The sequence below is a fragment of the Xenopus laevis genome, chromosome 8S, assembly GCF_017654675.1.
Source record: "Xenopus laevis strain J_2021 chromosome 8S, Xenopus_laevis_v10.1, whole genome shotgun sequence".
NCBI lineage: Eukaryota > Metazoa > Chordata > Amphibia > Anura > Pipidae > Xenopus > Xenopus laevis.
Genome location: NC_054386.1, coordinates 30,172,576 through 30,199,251, shown reverse-complemented (window position 1 = coordinate 30,199,251; position 26,676 = coordinate 30,172,576). Strand labels below are relative to the sequence as shown.

General features: G+C 42.9%; 1 protein-coding gene across 5 annotated transcripts in view; it reads left to right on the top strand.

Annotated features, from left to right (window-relative positions):
* rxra.S (retinoid X receptor alpha S homeolog) overlaps positions 1 to 25,229 on the top strand; it is an 86,482-nt gene extending 61,253 nt beyond the window's left edge. For 2 of the 5 annotated variants that reach the window (XM_018232590.2, XM_041574955.1), the window contains exons 4-11: positions 928 to 1,107; positions 7,899 to 7,955; positions 14,920 to 15,089; positions 15,417 to 15,546; positions 17,142 to 17,274; positions 17,753 to 17,844; positions 18,209 to 18,314; positions 19,637 to 25,229. In XM_018232590.2, coding sequence (XP_018088079.1) covers positions 928 to 1,107; positions 7,899 to 7,955; positions 14,920 to 15,089; positions 15,417 to 15,546; positions 17,142 to 17,274; positions 17,753 to 17,844; positions 18,209 to 18,314; positions 19,637 to 19,784 — 1,016 coding nt within the window. In that variant the 3' untranslated portion in view covers positions 19,785 to 25,229. The remainder of the gene's footprint in view (positions 1 to 927; positions 1,108 to 7,898; positions 7,956 to 14,919; positions 15,090 to 15,416; positions 15,547 to 17,141; positions 17,275 to 17,752; positions 17,845 to 18,208; positions 18,315 to 19,636) is intronic. The other 3 variants (XM_018232591.2, XM_018232593.2, XM_018232592.2) reach the window with 3 other exon arrangements.
* The last annotated feature ends 1,447 nt before the right edge of the window (positions 25,230 to 26,676 follow it).

The window sequence follows — 26,676 nt, the reverse complement described above, 5'->3', positions numbered from 1 at the left end:
GACAGTTACTTAGGAAAAGCACTGTTAGGAGCGTGCAGTAACATTTCCATGACTCAATAGTGTTTACTATATAGAGGGAAATGAGCAGATTTTGCACATGTAGCTACTTATACACTAGGCTAAACAGTGCTGTACCTATAGAGAAAGCAGGCCCCGCAATCGCAAAAGTCCGGGCCCCCCTGTGATTCTGGGGTCTGCTTCCTCTATAGCTAACAAGAACTCACCCCTTCCCCAGCAGGCATGGAGCAGAGAGTGGGCAGATTCTGGGAGGGGTTCGGGTGGAGAATGGTCGGGGTCTGGGTGGTGAGTGGGTGGGGTCTAGGTGGTGAGTGGGTGGGGTCCAGACAGGTACTGGGCGGAGGCGGGAAGTGGGCACGAGGGTGGGGTTAGGAGTGTGCTGGGCCCCTCTGACGATTTTTTTGCAGAGGGGCCTGGTGAACTCTAGTTACGCAACTGAGGCTAAATATTATTTTTTGGGGTGGGGTTTCCTTCCCTTTTAATTCTGACCCAGGTGAACGGCACCTCGCCAACCTGTTTTGAACCACGGCCAGGCAAAGCATGCGAGGTTGTCTGCACTCAGACACTCATCTGCAATCAATAATAATAAAGGGATTGTTTCCCTCACGTCCCTGCTGCTATAGTGGCAAATGCCCAGGTGTACCGACCTATCACATTCCTGGTGTGATTGGTGGCTGACTTGGCCACTGTATCGGGAGCAAATAGTGCCGGTTGCCAAAGTAGCAGCTGTAGGTAGGGCTCATGTCACACAGCTATTTATACAGAGGCACTTGGAACATTTAAATGGACAGCAACTCCAAAATACACATGAACCTGCACCTCTCCGTAGAACCCTGCAGCTGACACAAACCTTTCCTTTAATACTTCTTTCTCTCTCTCTCTCTCTCTCTCTCTCTCTCTCTCTCGCAGGCAAACATTACGGGGTTTACAGCTGCGAGGGCTGCAAGGGTTTTTTCAAGCGGACGGTGCGGAAGGACCTGACTTACACGTGCAGGGATAACAAGGACTGTTTGATTGACAAGCGGCAGAGGAACCGGTGCCAGTACTGCCGGTACCAGAAATGCCTGGCGATGGGCATGAAGAGAGAAGGTAATGCTCACGAGTTAATTTGCCAGTGGGTTGTACCCAACTATATGGCAGTAGTTCATGTTGCCGCTGTACATGGCATATCATACACCAGCCCTGTTCTCAGAGGCCTTTTATATCTGTTTCCTTTAGCTAACATAAATGTGTGTAGCAGAATAAAGCGATGCTATGGGGGTGAGGAGAGAAAAGGCAAAGCAAGCAAACCCGCAGTACATTTAATGGACAGGCAGGCTGGCGCCAAGATGAAACACAGTAACGTCTGCAGTTCTTCAGCCAATGTAATAAATTAGATAGGGATGAGTGTGATAAAGATGATCTTGCTTTGGAATGACTGCCGAGGTTGGCACGGGGAATGCCAGTTATATAACTTGCAGCAATAGAGGTAACTGTAGCCAGGGAAGTGAAGGACACACAGAGCGGCTCTGTTAATTTGTTTGGGGATGTTCATGCTCTGACTCTGCTTTAACTGTACAAAACACGCATGTCACATGACATGCTGCAGCTTATTGCGGTTAGTCACCTTGTGATGTCATTGGTGATGCTGCTGTGCCAACCCAAGCACCAGAAGCTCTACCAGCACCTGATAGGACTATGTAGAGTGCAGTGAACCGGTCTACCGGCATCGCCCTAACGGGACCTGTTCCCCTTAACTGTACATACGCCTAACGAATACACATGGGTGGACGCCATCCCTGCAAGTGGAAATGCGAGAGCGTTACTGGGCCTGCGTTCAAAGCGATCTGTCCAAAGCTGCTCTGGCTGCGGAAGCGCAAAGGCATAACAAGTTAGGTTGTATGGACAACATCAGCAGACAGGCTCCAGGGAAACCAAACTTGTTAAAAAGTCAAATCTTTATTGTTCGATATTAAAACACACTGTAGGAGCAGGCAGGGGAACAGCTTAACGCGTTTCGTGACCCAATCTCACTTCATCATACGCCTAACGAAACCTGACAGAGGAACAGGTCACCCAACATGGCACAATCTGGTCCCATTAGGATTATGTAGAGTTTAGGGGAACAGGTCTCCCAGCATGGCACATTCGCGTCCCACTAGGATTATGTAGAGTTTAGGTCTCCCAACATAGCACAATCATTTATGGGAACAGTTCACCCAGCATGGCACAGTTGGGTCCCATTAGGATTATGTAGAGTTTAGGGGAACAGGTCATCCAGCATGGTACAGTCAGGTCCCATTAGGATTATGTTGAATTTAGGGGAACAGGTCTCCCAGCATGGCACACTCGGGTCCCGTTAGGATTATGTAGAGTTTAGCGGAACAGGTCATCCAGCATGGCACAGTCAGGTCCCACTAGGATTATGTAGAGTTTAAGGGAACAGGTCTCCCAGCATGGCATAGTCGGGTCCTATAAGGAGTTTGTAGAGTTTAGGGAACAGGTCTCTCAATGTGGCCCTAACTGTACATACTCCTAATGGGAATATGTAATGGGACGCGACTGTACCATGTTGAGAAACCCATTCCCCTAAACTGTTCATACAGGACCTGATAGAGGAACAGGTCATCCAGGATGGCCCTATCAGGTCCCATTAGGAGTATGTAGAGTTTAGGGGAACAAGTTGCCCAGCATGGCACAATCGGGTCCCATTAGGAGCTTTTAGAGTTTAGGGGAACATGTCTTTCAGTGTGGCCCTATCAGGTCCCAATAGGAGTATGCACAGTTAGGGCCACAAAGACCTGTTCCTCTATCCGGTTAGGAGAATGTAGAGTTTAGGGGAACAAGTCTCCCAGCATGGTCCTACCAGGCCCCCTAAACTGTACACAGTATTTTGCAGGTGTCAAATGGGTAGGAACAATCCCAGGGATTAGTGATTTTGGGGCTGACATTAGTGTTTGGTGCAAGAAACTGTATTTCTGAGTTATGTACCTACGTGAAAGACTAGGTGTAAATCTCTGTTATGACAGGATTTACAACATGAATACTGCTAGGAGAGTGTAAGCTCTATGACCCAGAGAGAGAGAGGCATTGCACCTTCTGTTATGTCTTACTAGTAAGAAGGTAGACTTAAATGTAAAAGTGTCTTCAGGTTCTTACGTTTAAGGGCATATGTTTCATTCACACATAAAAATGTGAAGTGACTGAGGCTGCTCTTCTGAGCACTTTTGCAATTTACATGAATTAATTATTCATGATATGAGCTGCTTTTTCAATTGGTAATATCAAGAAGGTGTAACCTGGGTGCTCCTTGCTGTTCATCCGGGTAAAAGGCCAGGCTGAAGGGAAAATGCTTAAGGAAGCTGGAAGCATCTCCAAATGCTTCCTTGCTCTGTCACTCCTGCCACATTGAGGGGTATATTTCCCCTTTAACATATAGAAATGATGTAAGCACATTGTTTTTATGCCACATTCCCGGTCCTTTTTGCTCCACATTCCCAGTCCTTTTAGCGCCAAACAATGCCATAAAGTGCAGCCATGTAAATGTTTTATGGGAAGATTTTGAAACCTTAACTGAATTTGTGAATTGTGAATTGTGTTCTATGATCTGCGCTTCTTTTAAATGGTTTTATAGGCAGAAAGAAAAGGCTAGAATTATGTATCTGCCCAGGGTGCACCCTCTGTCGTCTGTCGGCTCAGTTGTTGCTGCTGCACAGTAGTCACTAGTAGGCAGGAGACATTGTTGTGTTTTTAGTTTTAGTTCAAGGAGAAAAAGAAAATTCTGGCCTTTTCAGCCAAGCAAAGGGATGTTTAGCCGGACATAAATCTGCCTTTTATCTCTCTATTGACACAGTGTTGTCATTGCTCAAGACACAGCAGCTGTTGCAGCAGATTAAGGCCAAGGATTCATTGCCTTTTTAACACATAATTTAACTCCTGTCCCATAGCAATTAGCAGGGCTAGGAGGCAGCAGACATCTTGTGCTCCCTGTCAGGGTTTAAATGATGGCTCTGGGCTCCCAGGAGGGGATTGCTGGGCTCTCTCCGGCACCATCAGGCAAGAGAACGACCCCGGTTCCGCCTGGATACACTCCCGAGTGCTTCATTATTGACAGGTTTTCACTTTCGCGTCCATTTTCGTGTCACGTGGGCCCACGAGAATTGCCCGGGCCTAAAATGAAAAGCGAGTGGCGGGGAAGGGGGAGCCACTATCAAATGAGGTCACATTCACTGGGCAAAAACAAACAGGGAAATGATTATTTCCCCCCCTACTATACAGTTGTATAATGCACCCCGTTATATAACGGATTATTTTCCCCCCTACTGTACAGTTGTATAATGCACCCCGTTATATAGCGGATAATTTCCCCCCTATTGTACAGTTGTATAATGTTCTCCATTATATAGCAGATTATTTCCCCCTACTGTACAGTTGTATAATGCACCCTGTTAAATAGCAGATTTCCCCCCCTATTGTACAGCTGTATAATGCACCCGTTATATAGTGGATTATTCCCTCCCCCCACTGTCTAGTTGTACAATACACCCCGTTATATAGCGGATTATTCCCCCCCTACTGTACAGTTGTACAATGCACCCCTACTTTACACTGCATAATGAATCATATCTTATATTGTATTGCGGATAATACCAGTCCATGTGTATCTATTTAGACAGGGCTGTGAACATTCATGAAGTGCTTCCCAAATAATGGGGCTGTCCCTCCGTTTTGGGGGTGGGAGGCAGAGTATGTAAAGACTAGGCAGAGTTAGCTAACTTTTTTATATACAGTTAGCTGCAATTACGGAAAGGCCATCTCCCATAGACTTTATTTTATCCAAATAATCCAAATTTTAAAAACAATTACTTTTTTTCCTGTAATAATAAAACAGTACCTTGTATATGATCCCAACTAAGATATAATTAATCCTTATTGTAAGCAAAACCAGCTTATTGGGTTTATTTAATGTTTACATGGTTTTCTAGTAGACTTAAGGTATGAAGATCCAAACCATGGAAAGATCAGTTATTCAGAAAACCCCAGGTCCAGAGCATTCTGGATAACAGGTCCCATACCTGTATTAATAACCTTTAATCAATATCCCTGTCCAACCCCCCCCCCCCCCCCAGCCACAGTTTGGGACAACAATGGGGTATTTTGGCAGTGAGCCTAATGTTCTGTTTACTGGGGTTCTGGCCTTGGCCAACTGCTTAGTGACACATCACAGAAGACACTTCTTTCTCTTTAGTCAGAACACTTGCAATGGACCATTAAGTGGGAAGTATGGATGGATATTAATGATATAATATTACTCAGGGTGCAGTAATGGTATGATGATTCTTAAGCTGTCCGTACATTGAAAGATCTGCTCATTTGGTAAGGTCACCAAATAAGTGTTTTTTGGCCACCTTGAGGTGGGTGACATTGGGCTGATCAATCGTTTAGCCCTTGGGATCACAATGACAAGGATACAGGCCCATCGGTGTGTGCCCCATACTGGGCAGATAGTTGTTTGGAAGGTGCCAAATCAAAAACTAAAATCTGCATGTTTAGGCCACCTTTAGTGTTGGACTGGGCCTCCTAGGGTCCACCAGAGAACCCTAACATCCAAAGCCCACTTTCATAACAGTACGAAAGAGGCAGTGCTAAATGGTATAGACATTCTACAGGCGTGGGTAGGTTAATAAGGTACATATTTTGCCAATCTTGGGCTCACTAGCGCCTGGGCCCACTGGCAGATTGTCTGCTATAGCCTTAATGAAGCTTGTCAAATAAAGCTCTAAAGTAACTAGAGGCTTGAAGGCCAGATATAGTCTCCCATTGCATTTATTGCATTCCTTTAAATGGCTTTTTTTCATAACCCATCATAGGAATATGTTTTGTAATAGATAATTGACTTGTTACATGGGAAAAAAAGTTGGATGAAGTATGTATATTTTTCATTCATGTGAATCTTGGGAACAGCCTCAAATCTCCATGCAAGAAATGTAGGAAAGTCTGCCCTCTTGTCAGGACTTATGCCACAGAGGAACGAAGGCCACCAATGAATAGAGCAGCAACGGTTGAGGGACTTTAGCAAAGCCAGTGGTTTTGGTGGCTGTGCTGGTGGCAGAGTAGGAGAAGCTGGGATCAGATAAAATAAGCAGGAAGAGGCAGAGAGAAGCCCTTTCCCAGGCTCTTTCAAGCCTCCTTGGGAGGTCTGTGAAACTTTTCTTGTCTTTTCGAGATGTTCAAGCTGGGAATTGCTGGCGTTTCTCCTAAGCAAAGCATCTCGCAGGCCTTTTGTACGAAGGCTAGAGGCCATCGGAACGTCATAATAACCGGAGACGCTGAGCGGCACAATGCCCGCTATTAAACCTGCCACTTTATTGTCTAGAAACTAACTGCACATCCTTTTGTTGTGTACATTCCTGCACCAGGATCATCTGCTTTTCTTATGAAAGAAAGGGAAAATAATTTGCTTATGCCACATGCTGCTTCTATTGAGCATCATTCCTAATACCGGGGATAGAGCCTACTGGTACCCCAAAGATGGGGCATTTCTATCACAACAGCTATTTGCTCCTTCTTAATAGTCAACTTATTATTTGCAGTGAATGACAATTACAGGTATGGGGGGGGGTCATCCAAAAAGCCGTCTCCCATAGACTCCATTTTATCCAAAAAATCCAAATGTTTAAAAATGATTTCCTTTTTTTCTGTAATAATAGAACAGTAGCTTGTACTTGATCCAAACTAAGATATAATTAATCCTTATTGGAGGCAAAACCAGCCTATTGGGTTTATTTCATGTTTACATGAATTTCTAGTAGACTTAAAGTATATCAGAAACCACATGGAGGAAGCTGGTTTGTCTTATGTCCTGCGCTCACACTACCAGTGAGAACATTTGGTTTGTGTCCCGGATCACGTGCGTGAAAAGGGGGATTAAAAGTCAATAAGATCACATAAAAGTGTGGGGTGAAAAATCTACAAAGCCGCAGCTGTGGAAATAAAGCTCGGGTGCCCCCCCCACCTTAAACCTAATGATGCTGGTAATCGGGCACACTCAGGGTGGGAGGGAGTAATAGTTTAATATTGACCCAAGAAATAACAAAGACCATACAGGTCCAAAAAAAAAATATATAACTGGGAATCGCCATATTGGTACGTATATAAGGTTTACTTGCTGAGGATAACATACCTAGGGCTCCAATGCATACACAACTGCCATCATCCCAGTTTAAATCTCTTTGGCTTCCCAGACATGTTCCTATTATATTAGAATAATCCTAATATCTTGTAACATTCCCAACACGCTCATGTGCGAAGCCGGGTGTCATGTATGGGAGGGTGCGGGTGCTGAAACGGAGGCGGGAAAGTGAAAAAAGAAAGTCTGTGTGCCAATGGCTCAAAATAGATAATTTTTCAACAAACTGGGCTTTTTTAGCCAAAGCATGGGGGGGGGGTTGGTTGGTTGTTTATGTACATGGGTGAGCTTGTGGCGCGTGCAATGGGTGCCTTTGTAGTGGATAAGAAAATATTCTCTGTTGTAGATCCCCTATTGCTTCATATGTTAAAGAGGCACTTAGAGCATGGGAATATGAGAGGAAAAAGGTGTTGACATGTATGATGTTTGATGTGAGGATCAAGTGTTATTGCAGTGTTAGGCAGTGCGAGCATTGGACCAGGTTCCTGATAGTTTGGCCACTGGGGGCGCTCTCAGACTCAGTAAAGACAAGGGAGAAAGGCTCTTTGTGCAGACTGTAAGAACCCCCCCCACCCCACTGCTAAATATGTCATATTTCCCCCTACAGCCAGCAACTTGCCGTACAGTCATTGACATGTAGCTGCAATACAGTGATTTGCATCGCTGCAAGAAAAGAGATACAATAATTGTTGTAAATTTTATTCTGTTACAGGGATGGAACACCATCCATCCCAGCATTCCAGAGATCTGCGATGTCAGACGGAACAAGGTATTTCCAATGAAAAATTACCCTGCTTTACTCACAAGGGGAGCTCTGGCTTTACCCTGTTTTGATGATAATGCTACACCGTTGATTTGTGTTGTTATATTGTATGATTGTACCCATACCAAGATGATGAGAATGCACACAAGCAATACATCTGCTAAAGGTACATTCCAAGTGGATGACCTCCTTGAACCCCATTCAACATGGCCTTGGCTTGGCCAGTGGATGAGTTAAGATGTGCACACAGGGCAAGATCCCCATGTTTGACAAGCAGACCTTTGACTTGGCCAACCACATGCTGGTCCAAACCAATATCTGATCACTTAGCCCCCAAACCAGTGATCTGCTCATACCAAAGGCCTATATAGACCCATCAAGGGAGAATTGCATCAACTTTCTGATGCTGTCCTGATGCAAGAGGATTTTCTAACCTGTAATGTGGACATCTGCCCAATTGTTGGCCAGATATCAATCAGGCAAACCATCAGGAAGGACCCACTAGGGAGTTGTCAGATTTTATCAGCCCATGTATGGCCACCTAAAGCTTTCTCTCTCTTTTATACTTCCTATATCTTGCTTGATTTTGACATCACCCTTATAGAATGCTTCCCCATACATGGGGCACTCAAGGTTCAGGATGATAAGAGGTGTATTGCTCTTGATAAAGGGCCATTGTTTGGCTTGAAATATTGTAACTGTCCAGATCATGAAGCCAAAAAGTAGCAAATAAAGGCGTTGATTGAATTTATTGATGGTGCTGTCTGCAACATTTTGAAGAGGTGTATTGCATCAACAAAAGGAGACCCACTTGCTGTAGTTGGCTCTTTCACAGAGGAAAGTCCATTCTTTTGCTAGGATACCTTAGTTTAGTGGTCCCCAAACAGTGGGGCTGTCCATCCAGGGGGGAGGGAGGAACTGTGTCAGTGGCGGGGGGGGGAGGGTTAAGCCTTAGGGCTATTCCACACGGGGAGATAGCGACGCGTTTGCGGTCGCGGCGACAAAGCGCCGCGACAGTCGCCGCGACTGGCGCAGGCGACAGTTTTGTATGGGCGCCTATGTAAAAACGCCTGTGCTAACCACACGAGGCGATGCGCTTTTCAACAGTCGCCTGAAAATGCCTCGCCAGGCTTTTTCAGGCGACTGTTGAAAAGCGCATCCCCTCGTGTGGTTAGCACAGGCGTTTTTACATAGACACCCATACAAAACTGTCGCCTGCGCCGGTCGCGGCGACTGTCGCGGCGCTTTGTCGCCGCGACCGCAAACGCGTCGCTATCTCCCCGTGTGGACTAGCCCTTAAGGCCATTGAGTATGGTGTGTTTTTTGAGAGATTTGTGTTCTAGTGTCCTATATCTTCTTGGAACGATGTCTGGGTGGCTGATATGCCTGGCTATTTGCTAAGGGTGCCCTGACCAAAGGTTGAACCTCCAAGGGAGGCTTCCAATGAATAAAGTCTGACAACTCACCACCTTACACTTTTCAGGCATAATGAGTAGGATCACATATCGCTGACACTCTCGTGCCCACTTCAAAGGCCCACATTTTAATATCTGTGTGTCCCTTGCCATCCAGGATTGTCTTGCCTCTTTTTTGGCAAAACAATGGCATTCTTCAGCTGTAGCAACGTGAGCTTTTAAAGCAACAACGGCTTCTTATTAAGGTGACAAAGCAAGTTTTGTGCTGTCATTTACTTAACCTTTAAGCACTGCCAATAGCATAAATACTGCTCCGTGAAATTAGCATAGGGAAAGATTGGATTACGGAGTGGAAATGAGAGGACACCAGACAGAAGCACTAAGTATAGGAATTAAGTAGTGAAAGGAACTAATTGCATGAGCAGGTGTGGAGGCCTAGCTGGGGAGAACCGGAGATCAAAGCCCTTTTTGTGCTAGACAAAAGTTTGTTAGTCTGTTACCCAATAAGGCTGGCTGACTCCAACCAGTACTCTAGTATCCCTAGGGCTCTCCTGTAATTTTATTGAGGCGCTAGAGACCTGTTTGGATCAGATCTTTCAGGAGTACCCATTGGAAACCTAGATACAGGCTTAACAATCAGAAGCACAAGATGTCACTGCAAATTCAAGCTGGAGCCCTGAGAAGGACCATTTTTTGGTACTGATAGCACTTCAATGCTTCTTCCAAGTAAAAAGCTTGGGCCAATAGCAATGTAAAGTATAAGAAGCAATGGTCATATACTGCCTCATTACAACCTTGTGGGGTTAGGGTAGGTATCCAGCCTCCAAATCAAAAAGTGTCCTTCAGTGAGAGTTTTTGCTCTTTGTATGGCCATTAACTGGAATGGAATTACCTGAAATGGAATGGATACAGTTGGCCAAGTGGCAGATGGTGTCAAACATGCCACAATTATAACGTTCCCTATATAACCCAAGCCACAGGGGCATTAGTAGACCATGTAAACAACCCTCTGCCTTTAGTGCCCCTTTAGTCCAGGTGCCCTATGATAGAAGAGAAGGCACACCAACTTTAATAATGTTATTTTAAACTTGCTGCCAAAGTGCCTGTCATAGGGTTCCACAAAAGTTCTCATTGCGTTTGGAGGAGTCATATTACTGCTGAAAGGGGGGGGTGGGGGTACCTTGAGAATATCCTAGATGTTGGAGGGTCATTCAGATCTTCTTGTAATAATCCTGAGGACACCTTTGGAATTGCTCTCCCTAGTCGTTGGTTTCAGTAAGGGTTTTGGAATACAATAACTGTATTTAAGTCTTAATGTAGTGTATCTTAGAATATAGTGGCCCTTGCCCATAATTCCCATAGCACCACCTGTTTGTACCCTTTTTTATGATCCTAGTCTCGTCTTTATTGAATGATAAGAATGTCTAATACTCAGGCGTTAGTGAGGTTACATTTGGATCTGGGGTTTGGGCCATCTGTTACATTCATAAACCACTAATGACTGGAACAAGTTCAATGCTCTGTTTTCAATTGGAGAGATCAGGTTCACTCCTCTTTGTTAAATTTTCAGGGATGTCCCCAATACAGTTCATTGGATAGTGGTGCCTTTATCATGAAACCACAGTTTGAGTCTCGTGTTTCTCACAAACCTGAATATGTCCACTTGAAAATTAAACAGCCCTGTGCTGTGCCCTGGTACAAAACTTAATCCCTTGTTGATCACTCGGCACTCAGTAGGCTTAAGCGTGCGAGATGATATTGTGTCATAGTGTGTAAATCTCTTGGTTAATTTCAGAGAAGACATTTAGATATAAGGGTTTTGCCAGTTGATAACATCTGATGAGCCTATCCTGAGCAACCTGAAGAAGATCATTTCAGAGAAGACATTAGGTATGTTTTCACTTTACCCAACTTTAAAGGGATACTGTCATGGGAAAAACAATTTTTTTCAAAATGAATCAGTTAATAGTGCTGATCCAGCAGAATTCTGCACTGAAATCCATGTCTCAAAAGAGCAAACAGATTTTTTATATTCTATTTTGAAATCTGTCATGGGGCTAGACATATTGTCAATTTCCCAGCTGCCCCAAGTCATGTGACTTGTGCTCTGATAAACTTCAATCACTCTTTACTGCTGTACTGCAAGTTGGAATGATATCACCCCCCTCCCTTTCCCCCCAGCAGCCAAACAAAAGAACAATGGGAAGGTAACCAGATAACAGCTCCCTAACACAAGCTGACTGGCAGATCTAAGAACAACACTCAATAGTAAAAACCCATGTCCCACTGAGACACATTCAGTTACATTGAGAAGGAAAAACAGCAGCCTGCCAGAAAGCATTTCTCTCCTAAAGTGCAGGCACAAGTCACATGACAGGGACAGCTGGGAAATTGACAAAATGTCTAGCCCCATGTCAGATTTCAAAATTGAATATAAAAAAATCTGTTTGCTCTTTTGAGAAATGGATTTCAGTGCAGAAGTCTGCTGGAGTAGCACTATTAACTGATGCATTTTGAAAAAAACATGTTTTCCGATGACAGGATCCCTTTAAGACTATGGAGACACAATGCAACAGGATTCCTCTTGCTACCTACCACCTTATGTACATTTTAAAAGGACTGCAAGGTTATTAGAAATTATTGATCTTGTTGAATGACCCACATCTAGAGTTTTCATGGTGTTTACTGGTAATAATGTAGTTGATGACCTAGCCTGTAGGGATGATCTTCAATGAGCAAAGGAATGCCATAAAGAATCCCAGTTGAAAACTAATATCAGGCATCCAATACTTGGGCAAATTTAAGCCTAGAATTTTGCGGAGGTTGGATTTGGAGGCTAGACATCTAATGAGGCAGTTTCATCAACATTGACTCTTGTTTCTGCCATTTCTTTTCAGTGCTGGAGAAGGATTATGTTTTTTCTTTGAGGGGGGGAGTCTAGTCAAAAAGTATGAGCTTTGAATTTGCATTGGCTAATATAATCTTGTGTTTCAGAGGTTGCTCAAGCTTGGACAGTATGATTACCATTGTAATGTAGTGAAACTACTGTGGGCTTAAAGTTATTGGATTTGGATTGGATTTGCATTGGATTTGACTAATGATAAAGAGCCAGGACATGGCTTGAAACGCAACTGTATCTTTTGGTCGTAGCCAAGTAACAAATAAAGGCTTTTTATTCATAAAAACGGTGCTGTCCATTATTGAAACTTGGATTTGACTAATGACTACCATTCTAGGTAAACAATATGACAGCCCTTGCCTATACACAGAGATGAAATGCTCTGGGCACAAAGTAAGCTTTACCCTCACACGGTGTTGTCTAACAATATGGCAGCTCCAATCGAATTGTTGAACTACAAATAGACAAAAGGTTTGCTCATAGCGCTCACTGAGACAGACAGAGGAAGTAAGGGTCTGAAACAGGAAGCTGTCTCTGGCAGTCACGGCACTAATGGTTTTTAACACTCTCCGCAATCTCTTGAGTGGGTGGACAGGGAAGTTGGGGTGGGGTGAGGGCTTAAGCTAATTGGGGAAGAAAGTCTAATACAATATTGTAACCTGTGATTACTAGGTGTTCATATCTCATAGAACCCACTGAGCATGCAGTTATTTATTTGATACAAATTTTTTAAAGCAGTTTCTTCAGGGGGACTGCTGGCTTGTTGACTGGGGGCTCTTGTTGTGGTAGGGTTTATAGGGGACACACAGGAGGGCTGATAAACAAATGCAAGGGCTTCTGCTGCACAGAAACTATTTTATATCATTTTCATTTTTGGTGTTACTAGTTGTTGAAATGACAAACTTGTCTTGGGGCCATATATATATATATATATATAAAAACATGTAAACGAAATTACATTTCAGTTTTTGCATTTTTTTTTACTTGTTCTTTCATCAGTTGGGAAATGCAATTTTAGATTGCTATTATTGTACTGAGAGTATCTCCCGAACTATGGGTGGGTTATACAAGGGTCTGTTTTGGGGCGACTGTGCCAGTTGGAGGCTTTATCCTTAAACTGGCCATAGACAGAACCACCCACCGACACTTAAAGGGATCTGTGTGAGCCATTCCCATTCCATCCCCAACCACACCCCTGATCTACCATAACCAATTTCTTGCCTTGGCTTCTTTCGAAGATTTCAGGTGCAGCTTTCAGGTTGAGTTGAGTTATCTACATACGCCAACTGATAACAGGTTAGTCCAAGGTTTGGTGTGTGCTGGCTGGATGTGATCAATAGGGTTTGAACATTTCAACTGGTGGTGTTCATAGTATTGGCCAGTGTATGGTAACAGCTCCTCCACCCTTTCTGCTTAAATGTGGTTCATAGACCCTCGTATAAGATCTGTTGAGCTTTACCATAATTTCCATCAAGTCCACTACCCTCAGCCTGTGCATTGTAATAGAGACTTGGCCATATGTCACAGCCATGCAGATCTATGGTGGCCAGGAACTTGTCACATCCGATAGGCAATCAGGAGAGGACTTTTATCATTAGACATAACAAGGCTAATGCCTGACAGGACCCCCGGTAGGAAGACGTCTGTGAGGAATTCCCTTCTCATTCCTTGCCACCAGCAGCTGGATCTTAGAGTTCTGTTGGAGGTGGCCGGCTTCCAAGGCCTTGCCCCTAGTCACATTCCTTGCGTGCTTCTGGTGACACTGCCAGAGTGAAGCCGGGAAGGGCTGGTCACTGTGTTTCCTGTGTGTGAGCTGCAGCTGGTTGATTCGGAGTGCAAAGTTGATTGTGGTTGAACCATAGTAGCATTGATCAAAACAGGAAAATGAAGAGAAAGTGATACCATTTATTGGCTAAACTTGTAGACTGTAAAATAGCAGGCTGTCGGCATGGCTAAGGTCTCTTCCTCGGTCATCAAGAGGTTTAACCTGTTGCTATTGCTTCTGTTTAGCCTATGGATTATCATGTAGTGTCTTAATAGCTGTGATTATCGGTGGTAGCCAGTACCCGGATACTGAACTGTTGCTGCGGATTTACAGGCATAAAAGCCCACGTCAGACGTCACCCAGAGATGTAATTAGATTTCTGGTGTCCTGGGAATTCCAGAGCCTGCTGATTGCACAAATCCCAGGCAGCTGCATAACTTTCCCAGGCTTCCCATTCCCTGCCTGAGCGGCCTCGGCTTTTACTCTGCTTATGGCACAAAGAACTATATTAAATGCAACCTGACGAGCTTGTTTTCTCCAAAACCTAATTGAACAAAGATCTTTGTTTAGCTTTGGAAAAGGTGGCCGTAATTCAGTTGGTTGCTCCTCAGCATGTAAACGTCTTCCACCCAAGTATTCATAATGATGTTTATAAGATATGGAAATAAAAGAAGAGGTTTGCATAAGAAGACCCCCCAAAAACACTATGCCAGTGTAATGCTGCCAGTTTACAGGGCTGTTGTATGATTTCCCTGTCACTGGTGTCCTGTAGAGCAAAGGCTTTGACCCAATTAATATCATTATCTTTTCCTCAGGGAACTTCATGTTACAGTATGTCAGATGTTTAGAAATAATGTTCTCCACTTTTTCTGTTTTTGTGTGTGTGTACAGCAGTCCAGGAGGAGAGACAGAGGGGAAAGGAACGAAATGAAAATGAGGTGGAGAGTAGCAGCAGTGCCAACGAGGACATGCCGGTGGAGAAGATCCTTGAGGCGGAGCTTGCGGTGGAACCAAAGACAGAGACGTACATTGAGGCTAACATGGGCCTTTCTCCCAACTCTGTAAGTGACCTCAATTACCTGGGCGTATAGCATGAGATATTTAGACGTTTCTCTTTATACGTCCTATTCATTTGATAGTGGAGAATATTGAGTAGGATATTTCTGCCAGAAACATAAATTATAAATTAAAATATTTTAGAGTCCATGATGAGTCAATTTGGAGTGTGGGGTTACTGTAATGAAGCCATTTGTTGCTATGAAGTCCAATGATATCAGTTGTGCTTGTCCACATGTAGAGCATCTCCACCAATTGAAGGCATGTCATTGATGATGTCATATGTTCCTCTTTTGGAAACCTCACTCTGTATTTCTTTTTCCCCGACGCAGCCCAGCGACCCTGTTACCAACATTTGCCAAGCAGCAGACAAGCAGCTCTTCACACTGGTGGAATGGGCAAAGAGAATCCCACATTTCTCAGATCTGCCGCTGGATGACCAAGTTATCCTTCTTAGGGCAGGTAGGCTTTCTTGGACAACTGTCGATACTTTTGCAACTGTCAGAGCCCTTCGGCACAAAGGGTACGTTAGAAATCTGGTGCATATACTGACAGTGCAGAGGGTCCCCGAGGGCATGGAACTTGACAGTCCTGGAAGCCTCACATTTATTACATTCTGTAGCAGAGAAGTATGTGAAATGATTTGCAATGTCGTAGCATGCTCCATGTATGTGCCTTTTTATGCTGGTTACAGTCAACAAAACTCCAGGCCTACATACTTTGTGGCTTGGGTCATTATAAGAGATCCATTCTTTAGGAGACAACTTCCCCAACAACTAACGATATAGCCCATAGGACATACCTTCTGAGGCGGAGGTCCCCAAACTTTTTTTCCCGTGAGCAACATTCAAATGTTGAAAAAAAAATGGAGAGCAATACAAGCATGCAAAAAGTTCCTAAGGGTGCCAGATATTGGCTCTGATTGGGTACTGGTAGTACCTATGGGGACTGCCAGCCTACAAGAGGCTCTGTTTGCCATTTCAAGTGTTTTTTATGAAGGCAAAAGTTGCCTTCAAGCAAGGAATTTAGAAAATAAGCACCTGCTTTGAGGCCACTGGGAGCAACATGTTGCTCACGAGGCACTGGTTGGGGTTCACTGCTATGGTTTGAATGTTTTTGGAAACATTTCTGTATTCCATAAGGTTATTTACCTGGACAAGCAATAGAAATCTTGGTTTCTTTCAACTATAAAGATAAATAAGAAACTCAAACTGTTAACGGTGCTTTGGATATGAAGGTCGAATCCCAGCAGATTACGGCTTTTAAACTGCTAGGCGCATAGATGGAGTTCCCACCACGCATGACTCTTTAAGGGGTGGGGGAGAGTGAACGTTGCCTTATAAAAATGACATTATTTATTTAAGAACCAGACACTGCTGAGTTAGAAGCCAAAACAGGACTCTGGTACCCGTTTCCTAGCTGTTAAAGAAGAAAAAAAGACTTTGATGACTCGGTTGTTTCCTTGGCAAGGGCAGAGTCTTTTTGGACTGCCATCAACAGAAGCCTGGCTTTTGTCTTAGGAGACCAATTGCGATGGTTTCTGTTCAATGCTTTAAATAACCTCCCTGCAGTATTTTATCTAGTGACTTCATGTATTATTGAGCAGTAGGAACAAGCTCCAGGGAATAACTGCACATGAAACATTCACATCCCAACATCTAGCTAACAGCACTCCTTGATTCAACTCATGCGTCCAGTATTGAGGGAAAGCAGGAGCTGACATGGCAGAAGCCTTTCTGTGCCATCGCTTGCTCTTCCAACTCAAGGAGCTCCAGAGAGTTCACTAGAACTTCAACCAGTCATGTTGCCAACTACATATTTATATATAATTAGTTTCTTTCTCTAATCTTATCTTATAGTCTCCTTAAGAAGGGTTCGAATACCAACTTATGAGCAGTAGTGAAAGTTTAAACAAAGATATCAAGGTATCTAGGGCAGACATGAAAATAGAATCAGACATGCACAAATAGGAGCCAACTGCTTGCCTCATGGTCAAACTAAAAAACTAGTTGCTTCCACTGAACATTTCTTTGCTGACGTTGTGGTTTTTCATGAAGGGTGGAACGAGCTCCTCATAGCCTCATTTTCACATCGGTCGATAGCCGTCAAAGATGGAATTCTTCTTGCTACGGGACTCCATGTACATCGGAACAGCGCTCACAGTGCAGGAGTCGGTGCTATCTTTGATAGGTGAGATTGCTCTTCCAGGTTCTTTAGTCTTCTTGGCTGAGTAAATGCGTTGAATGGCTCCTCCAGGTTCCTATTCTGTATGTCTTAGTAAATGTGTTGAATTCTTAGGAAGCTTGACCAGTTTCAGGAGGACTCATTAAAATAACTCAATATGGGTTCAATAGACTGAGGGTAGTTACATATTCAGTATGGAATGTGAGGCCCAGGCCAAAAACTCTGTTTCTCAACCCCTTTTTGAAATTCTTGGCTGGACCTTTCCTGGGAAGGCCACACTATGAATTATTTATAAGTTTGCTTATGTTTTTGGTTGATGAAGGACTGTAGTTATCATTTAGTCAGAGGTTTTAGCCAACATTTATACAGTATGGGTTTGGTAGTAATTAGTGAGGTCAACTATTCCTTATGTTGTCAAGTTTTCTTCTATAATTTATGGTGATTGTGTAAACTGGATTTTTCAAAGGTTTCTCCTTTCCCTCAGGGTCCTCACCGAGCTGGTGTCCAAAATGAGAGACATGCAGATGGACAAAACAGAACTCGGTTGCTTACGAGCAATAGTGCTCTTCAACCCAGGTTTGTTGGTTGATGTTCTTCAGGCTCAATTCAAGTGCTTTGTTTTGAGGGCTTCTTTCACACTATGTGGAAGGTCAGGCAACTATTATACTGCGACTACCATGGCAACTTGTTCTGAGAATTAGATTCCAGCATAGCATTGGAACAGACAAGTGTATAGCGTATTGTGCCCACAGAACTATCCTTGTCTGTACATTTGTATTCTACATAAGGATGAGAGCTGCTGTACAGTATGAGGGTATAGCTTTTTGTGTGCTCAGAACATTCCACAGATCACCTATGGTGAACTATGGCACATGTCCTTTAGTGTTTCTAAATAGAGGGTAAAAGGGCATTTTTTTATTGTTGTTGGTACATTTTACAGACTCGAAAGGTCTCTCGAACCCCTCAGAGGTTGAGGCTCTCCGAGAGAAGGTTTATGCATCGCTAGAGGCCTACTGCAAACAGAAATACCCCGAACAGCCCGGGAGGTGAGTCACAGACAAAGTTCTTCCTTAACAAAGCTTCTTCTTTAGTGCACAGTCTCGTGAAAACACAACAAGACTTATTGGCACCTACAATTATAAAATGCACTTCCACATAGGAAAGCACGTTGGAAAGGAAATCCTGTCTATAGGTTGGTATTTTAGGCCTGTCCAGTGCTCAGTCTCTAAGGAATATGGTCTGAGTGTTCTAATTCTTACCTCAGTAAAGGAAATCCATGTTTTTATCTTGCATTGTCATATTTTACATGCTAAAAAATAAGATTTTGCGGGATTACAAATGTTTTTGGGCCTAAACTTTGCTTTTGTTTAAAGGCTGTGCCAAATGGACATACTAGCTATTGTCTGACTTTTTCACTCCATGTCCCAGCTGATGTCAGACCTTGGTCAGATATAAGAGAACATTAGGGTACCAGCCGTTCAGTCATTGTTTTAATAATATACCAAATAAGTGTTCATCACAGCTGACCTTTATGGTGAACTTTCAGGTGCATCTTGGAGAGAACATAAGCAATCTCTCAAATCTCACCCAAATTATCCTTTAGGCTGAGACTGAATGTCACTTCTCTAGGTCTTTCAAGGGGAGCTTGCCGCAGCTTAGAACCAGCCAATTCTCCATTGGGCCACCTTCTGAAGTTGACACAATGATCCATGCCTGCCATTTTGCAGCAGGTGATTATGGGTGAATTATGGGGTGCACCGGCAGTGATGGAGTTAAGCTCCTTTCCGCCAGATATCATATGCTTTTAGTTTAAACTTTTTCAAGTTGAACTTCCTGGATGGTGCTCTGAGTAGCTTGTTTTTCCTGGCTCTCCCAACTTCTTTTCTCAACAGCTCAGCAGAAATGACCCTCTGGCACCTCTCCAGCCTCTAAATGGACTTTCTGTAATTTGTCCCCCCCCCCTTTAAAAATACATTGCTTGTGGGGAGGGGGTATGTTTTGCATCAATCCAGGCTCTGTAAACACTTAATAAGAATTTTGAGTTTATACAGAGCAGATAGAAGGCTGAGACCATCTATGTGTCTTCTGTTAGATCACCACTCATTGTGTGCAAATGTTCCTTCTCATTACACATGTATTTACATGAGACATGAGATATTCTCCATTATTGTAATTAGCTTTGTAAACAACATCGCCACCTGTTGTTCCTTTTGACAGAACAGAAGAGGAGAGTCTTGTAGTGATGCTCTTAGAACTGACCAAAAAAACAGATTACTTATTCTCTTCTTCTCAACAGCTTTATTACCTCTTAATGTATATGCACACATTTTAATTGATATTATACTCTCCGTTTCTATTCTTTTCTCAGGTTTGCTAAACTTCTCCTACGCCTGCCAGCTTTACGATCTATTGGCCTCAAATGTCTGGAACACCTTTTTTTCTTCAAACTAATAGGAGACACACCAATCGACACTTTCTTAATGGAGATGCTGGAAGCCCCTCACCAAATGACTTAAGAGGAATGGAGAGCTTGAATTTGAGTGTAGAGGGCTATGAACTCCTTGTTGGATGCCCTCAGTGACACTTTTGTCTCCTGGACACTATGGTGAAAAAAAGAAACCCAACACACAAAAAAAATAGAAACGTCCAAGAGCCCTTATCCTTATGTCACATCTGCGCCTTTACTCCATGCACAGAGCTAGAGAAACGCTCTATCATTGTGAAAAGTGGAGCAGAAACAGGGATTTGTTGAGAGTGGGCTCCACATATTTGCCTCTTTGGAAGAGATGCTTGGTTTGTCGCTGCTGAGGTTTCAGTTGTTGATATTATTTGGCTCCTTGTTCCCCTGCATCCCCATCCAAACACCAGCACCTGGAGTTGAGGTGAATTCGCACAGATTTTGGAGAGTGAATGTATTTCTGTTTTTTTTTTCCTATGTCATCAGGATTATTTGAGTCTGACTCCTGAGATGGGCAGAGTTGCCACTAAAATCGAGAGGGCGCATGTCCTCTGAACAAGCTACGAGGATAAGAGCTGAGTCGCAGCGGTTGCCACTGGGGTTTCTTTCGCAGACAGAGTTATGCCATACTTGACTTTCGGCCTTAATAATCAAAGAACAAAACCCGTCTCAGAACAGAGCTTACCTTTTATTTCCTCTGTACGAGCTGGCTTATACTATGATGGATATGGCCATAGAACCGGACTATTTTATTCTGTGGTATACATGGTAGAGTATGAAGTTAGCTCCACTGCCTAATTCATAATGTAGAGCAGAGATGTTGAATTTGCAATCCAGCAGCTGTTGTAGAACTCTGTTCTAAAGTTCAGCAGCAGCTCAAGGGACGCACTTTGGACAACCCTGCTGTAGAACAGCCATTGGGTGATTTTTATAGCTTTTCTATAAGGCGCTTTAGATCAAGGCACTACAGAAGTCATTTGTTGTTATATATTTTACAAACAAAAGCTAACAAAACCTCCACTAGGATTTGCCACCTCTTCAAGAAATACCCAGATGATCAATGTGGCCCTTTTGGGTTTCACACATCACTTTTTCTCAAGAGCATCATTTTAGGTGGATAGTAGAGATGGAAGCAGGAGGTGTTGGGTGGCAAATCTGAAGGAGATCTTAATGTCCAAGATTGGTTTTGTAGAGTCAAGTTCCTTTACATTCTTACTTAAGACCTCTGTGCTTTTTCCGATAAATGTGATATGGAGGCAACAGAGCCTAGCTATAATTTAAAAAGAACTTCTGGCACCCTTTGACCCACAAACTTTGTTTCTCTGGAAAGGTAAATGCCCAAATATATTGAAGATCCTACAGAGGAAAAAAGTATTCCACTGTAAAAACCTTATGGGGCTTCAACCGCCAATCATAAAAATGTGTATGGTGTTGCAATGATTCAATTGGTTTGTTGAATGGGCAGGTCCATGGTGCACTGGCAAATATGGACGTAACGGGGAGCTGAGGCTATTGACCTAAATGATTGAATGAAAACTTATGTGGGCATACTGTGTATGGCCCTTAATAGAGGTGCACAGTATCGGCCAGAGAATGGCTGCGTTTAGCTTATATCCAAGATTCTCCTCCTTGAGGCCCATCCAAGGTCTGTAACCACCAACCTAAGACCTGTTCAAAGCCTCCAATCTGTTAAGTAGAAACAAAGGCACCAATTCAGTTTTTGTTAGTGAATCTCCATTTTCAAGGTTGAATCATTGAGTGGTAACACCAGACACAATTTAAGGGTCAATCTCCAGAAATCCTGAGCGGTATATACTGAAAACTTTTCATGTGCTGTGTGTCCTCTTACAGGCCTTTTCCTCTGTCGGAAATGGAATTATTAGCTAACAGAATCACAGGGAACCTTATAAAAGCGTTTTTTTTTTTTGTTTTTTTTTTAATTTCTCATTTTTTTTTACAGGGTAGGTCAGTGCAAACGTTGCATTAGTTGAACTATTTGGCCTTTTTTTTTTTTTCTTGTAAAGCATAAATGGTATATATGTATATTTTTCCAAAGATTATTTGTTCTCTTCTTCTTGCTCTTGGCCTGTTTTGTGAAAAAGAGCGAGTTAATTTGGAATCTGAGCCAACACTATTGCACGCTTCCGTGAAGCTTTTTCTCCTCTCTTGCCTGCAAACTGGTCAAGCGCTATTATTGCCATTGTTATACCTCTCCTGTAAATCTCAGTTTCTGCGTCTTGAACAGCGGATCACACTCGCTTTTTTTTACAGATCATTTATAGTGTAGCCAATCATCTTGCAGTAGGAGGGCGGTTTGTTGTTTTGTTGGAGGGTGCAACTCCAACTGTATGCAACTGTTGGTGCCGGCATATTGACTCCTAAAGTCGTTGTATCTCTGAGGATGCTTAAGTAAAACTAGTTTGTGATGAAGGTTTGATTATGGATGGAGGTCCAGTCATTGAAAGCCAAAGATCACAAGGAATTTGGCCATGCGTAAGGCATCCTGCCATTTTATATGACCAGTATAGCACTTTTGAATCACACAAACATATAGTCAAATGGAAAAACCTTAAAAATGGGGTAAGGGGTAGTAAAAATTGCCCCCGTGAAATTGGCACAAAATCATGAAGGCCATTGGGTGTAGGATTATGTCTGAGATTAAGACTTGACTTCAGTCCCCATGCCATGGCCAATTTCTATGTCAAGTTGGCTTTCTTTTGCTCCGAGGCTGGTTATTCTGAACGGTAAATAGGAAGTTTATTGTGGAAAATAACAGCTAATACAATTAATATGAGAAAGTACGATTTTCTTGTTTGCCGAAACGAAAATCTAATTAAACCTCTTCTCCCCCTCTCTGAACGGCATTTTCATGACCGTTACTCAAATATACCAAGTGCCTGTGTGGCAATGTTCTTTATTGGGGTTTGAGTTTTTGTTTTCCTCCTCAGCTCGAATTGGATACTTGGTTGTCCAAATTTAGTTGGATGGAACACAGTCATATTTATAGCCGGGAGTTATTCCTTGAATAAGATCAGAATAAGTAGCACATTTCTGGCCTATGAATTACTTTTGAGATAATCAGATGCAATCGATCGGCCAGACAAGACACCAGCAATTTTTTTTAGGTTTCATTTACTAAAATCTGCAGAATTGGGTAAAACCTCAAAAAGCCATTGTTAGTGTATAATGTTAGTGTATAATCAGTGAAGGTTTCTCTGTGGAAAACACCAATCACTCAGGTATTTCAGTTTAGTGCTGAGCGGTGGTAACGCCATGACCAAACCTTTCTAAGAAAGAAACGTGGGTAAATGCAGATGACTTACGGTTTCTATTAATAGAGACCTTTGGGCTATGGCACAAAAACCTGACATTCAGCAGTCATCGTATGGCCTGGCCTCAAATTGAAAGAGTATACCCACCCAAGGAGCAACCAAATTCCATAGAATTTTCCATAGAGTAGAGTTCCTTGCTTATAAAGAAGGAGGTGCTGCAAAGTAGCACTTAGTCATAACCAACCACAAAGCCCCACACCACTTGCGTTCCACGCAAAAAGGCCCATGTCACTTGCATTCCACAAAAAAAGCCCCACACCACTTGCTACTAGTGCCTTAACTTACTCATCATCCCATTTAGTTCCCAAGAGAAACTTTCGTGCATCCCTCACTAGGCAATAGTGACCCATCTTAGTGCCTTACTCTATGCACCAAAACACCATCCCCAGCGTGGTATCAGGAGGCGTTCCAACCACCTGAACCACCAGTTTTGCAAATCCACCAGAAGCAATGATGGAAACCTGCAGGGATAAGTGAAATGTCTTCAACGAAAAAGCATCCCAGATACCATCATATACTCTCATTCACATGCTCACCGCTCACTTGTGAAACCTGCCTTCATGGATGACTTGTGATGGTCCCATTGTTTGGGAGACCCTCCTTGCATACACCTAGTTGAGTCTTCAACTAAGTATACTCAGCAGGCCCCCATTGAGGAACAGGCGTTGATTTGATTTAATTGCAAAATGCATATTTCCTGCTTTTATAGAAGTAACCTGCATGACTAAAATTGACAATAGTCTTCTCTAAACCCTATCTACTTGAATAGTTGTCCATCACTCTCTAACAGCAAAGGAAAGTTCTGTTGGAATGCCCCCAATTGAGTCAATGCATTTACCAACGGATCTTTTCCTCATCCCATTAGCTGTATATTCTGCCATACTTCCTTAAGGTCTTTCAGATTCTGGACTTGTAAATACTCAGCGCCACCTGCTGTTCATTTCAGCCAAACGGTCACAGATGGCAGAAAATGGAAGTTATTGAGAACAGAGAAGACTTTCCCCAGACTAACTTAATTTTCTCCCGAATGTGGCCACTTGGTCAGAATGAACAGCAGGTGGCGCTGTTCTTCAAAATTTATTAGAATTAGAATATATATTATAATAACTCATAAACTAGAAACAAAGAGGTAAATTGCAAAAGTGTTCTGAGCAATTGAACACTATATTTTAATCTATGGCAGTCTGGGGAATGGTGTTCAACAATTAGGAAAAGGTCTCGCCGAAAGATGGCTTAGTGCATCGGTTTTGATATGATGTATGGCGCCCAGGATTCATACGCATCTGGAGTGTTTCTAACCAGGTAAAAGAGATTATATTGTATTGTGCTTGTGATATGGTGTTAAAAATTATATAAAAAAAAAAAATAGTTCAAAGAAAAAAAAATTATCAGAAAGGGTAAAAAAAAAATCAAAAAAAAAATCTATTGTATCAGCAAAATAAAGAAAATCTATTTTTGTATGGAAGAAAGTTTATCCCTTTTATTGCAGGTTTTTGTAATCACTTTCGATGTATTCTTGCCTACGACACTTGTTGGCGCTTGGGGGGGTTGCCATGGCAATGCCCTCGTTGGAGGAGTGGGGTGCAAATATTACAAGGGGGGCAAATTCAGGACAAGAGCTTTGGCAACGTTCGGCCGAACGGAAACAGAACGATTTCCCCAAGTCCCAAATCCTTGGCCTAAACGTTGTCCATTTCACTTCCATTGGGTTATAGGACTGGGAAGACCCACATAACCTGTTGACTGTCCATTCTGAATTATGGAACGTTTTCCAAAGAAGAGAATTTAGTACAGAGGTCTCAGCCCAATGGGGAAGACCCCCTCACTGAAGGCATTGATGGTATCCCCCCCATGGCTAAAGTATTACCCCATGTTAGAGTGGAAGGGTGGGGTGCAAGGCATGGCTATGTATTTATACACCAGTTCTTGGCAGCTAGGCGGTATAAAAAATGAGCAGGGGCCCCACCCACCATGTTTCAAAAGCAACCAATCGGCTGCCTCCATGTAACTGCCTTTCTGCTCGGCTCTGTTTTACTGTGAATCACTTCTGCACCCGTTGACTTCAAGATGCAACTGTACATTGGGAATCGGAGTATTTTTCTTGATGAATAATGGTATTAGAATTGTAAACAAAAAACTCAGCATTTTTAAATATAAATTCCAAGTTGCAAGGGTCTCCGTGTCTTTTTTTTTTCTTTGTTTTTCCAACAGCCAATGGGAAGGACTCATATGAATTTACAGCCACCCCCATGCCTAGGTGTCAACTCCTATGCCCGAGTTCTACTACAAAAATGAAGTCTGTGAGCAGAAAAGTGTCATCTGATGTTTCATAAGCAGAGAAGCATCACAAGACTTTCCTCTTCTCACTAACTTAATTTTCTGCTGTGGTCAGTCGCCAAGCTGAACAGTAGGTGGTGCTGTTGCTTCAAATTCATTTTATTACTGGTATTAAGTATCTGGTTAGAAAAGGCCTGTGTTATACTTGTGAAAGAGTTGCCCAAACATGGCTGGTTAGGGATGCACCGAATCCACTATTTTGGATACCCCCGAATACTTTGTGAAAGATTCGGCCGAATACCTAACCCAAATCCTAATTTGCATATGCATATTAGGGATGGGAAGGGGAAAACAGTTTTTACTTCCTTGTTTTGTGACAAAAAGTCATGTTTTTTCCCTCCCTGCCCCTAATTTGCATATGCAAATTAGGATTCGGTTCGGCCGGGCAGAGGGATTCGGCTGAATCCTGCTGAAAAAGGCCGAATCCTGTCCGAAACCCCAAACCGAATCCTGGATTCGGTGCTTCCCTAGTTGGTACTCAGCTGGGGCCCCCGAGTTATAATTAGGGGAAGGGAAAAGAGATGCATGAAAATATATCCATAATAAAGGCTTCGGAGGTACATGTAGTAACACTGACTAGCCCATAGAGTTCTGCTGCCATCTAGTGGACAGTCACCTTCTCCTCTAAACACCAACCCAATCAGCAGGGAGATTTGCGCTAATACAGCATCACTCCTGTGCCTGTTGTAATGATCACAGCGACCCTTTAAAGGCAATGTCAACCCAAAAAATACAATTTTGCCATTTTTCTATGTTTTTTAAGTTAATTTTATATGTATTAGCTATTGAAAGCACTGTCTTTCTGTCCCTTTCTATTCTCTGCCTTTGCTGGGTAATAAGACGTTAGCAGCATTGCTTAAAAGCACAGTTCTAATAGCTGCATACTGGCACGTTGCTTAGAATTATGTTTTCTTTTATTAGGTTGACTTTTCCTTTGAGGGAATCAATATGGCACCTCCTCCCATATGTATAAAAACACATATACAGAGAAGGAATGTTCTGGGCACACATTAAGCTATACCCTCATACTGTACAATCTAAGGGAATCAATATGAGACCTCCCTCCTCCCATATGTATAAATACAAACATACAGAGAAGGAATGTTCTGGGCACACAATAAGCTATACCCTCATACTGTACTGTCTAAGGGAATCAATATGTCACCTCCTCCCATATGTATAAATACAAATATACAGAGAATACTGTGGGCACAAGCCACTGGATCTTGTTGTACTACAACTCCCAGAGGTCATGCAGGCAGGCTACATATTTGACTTTTC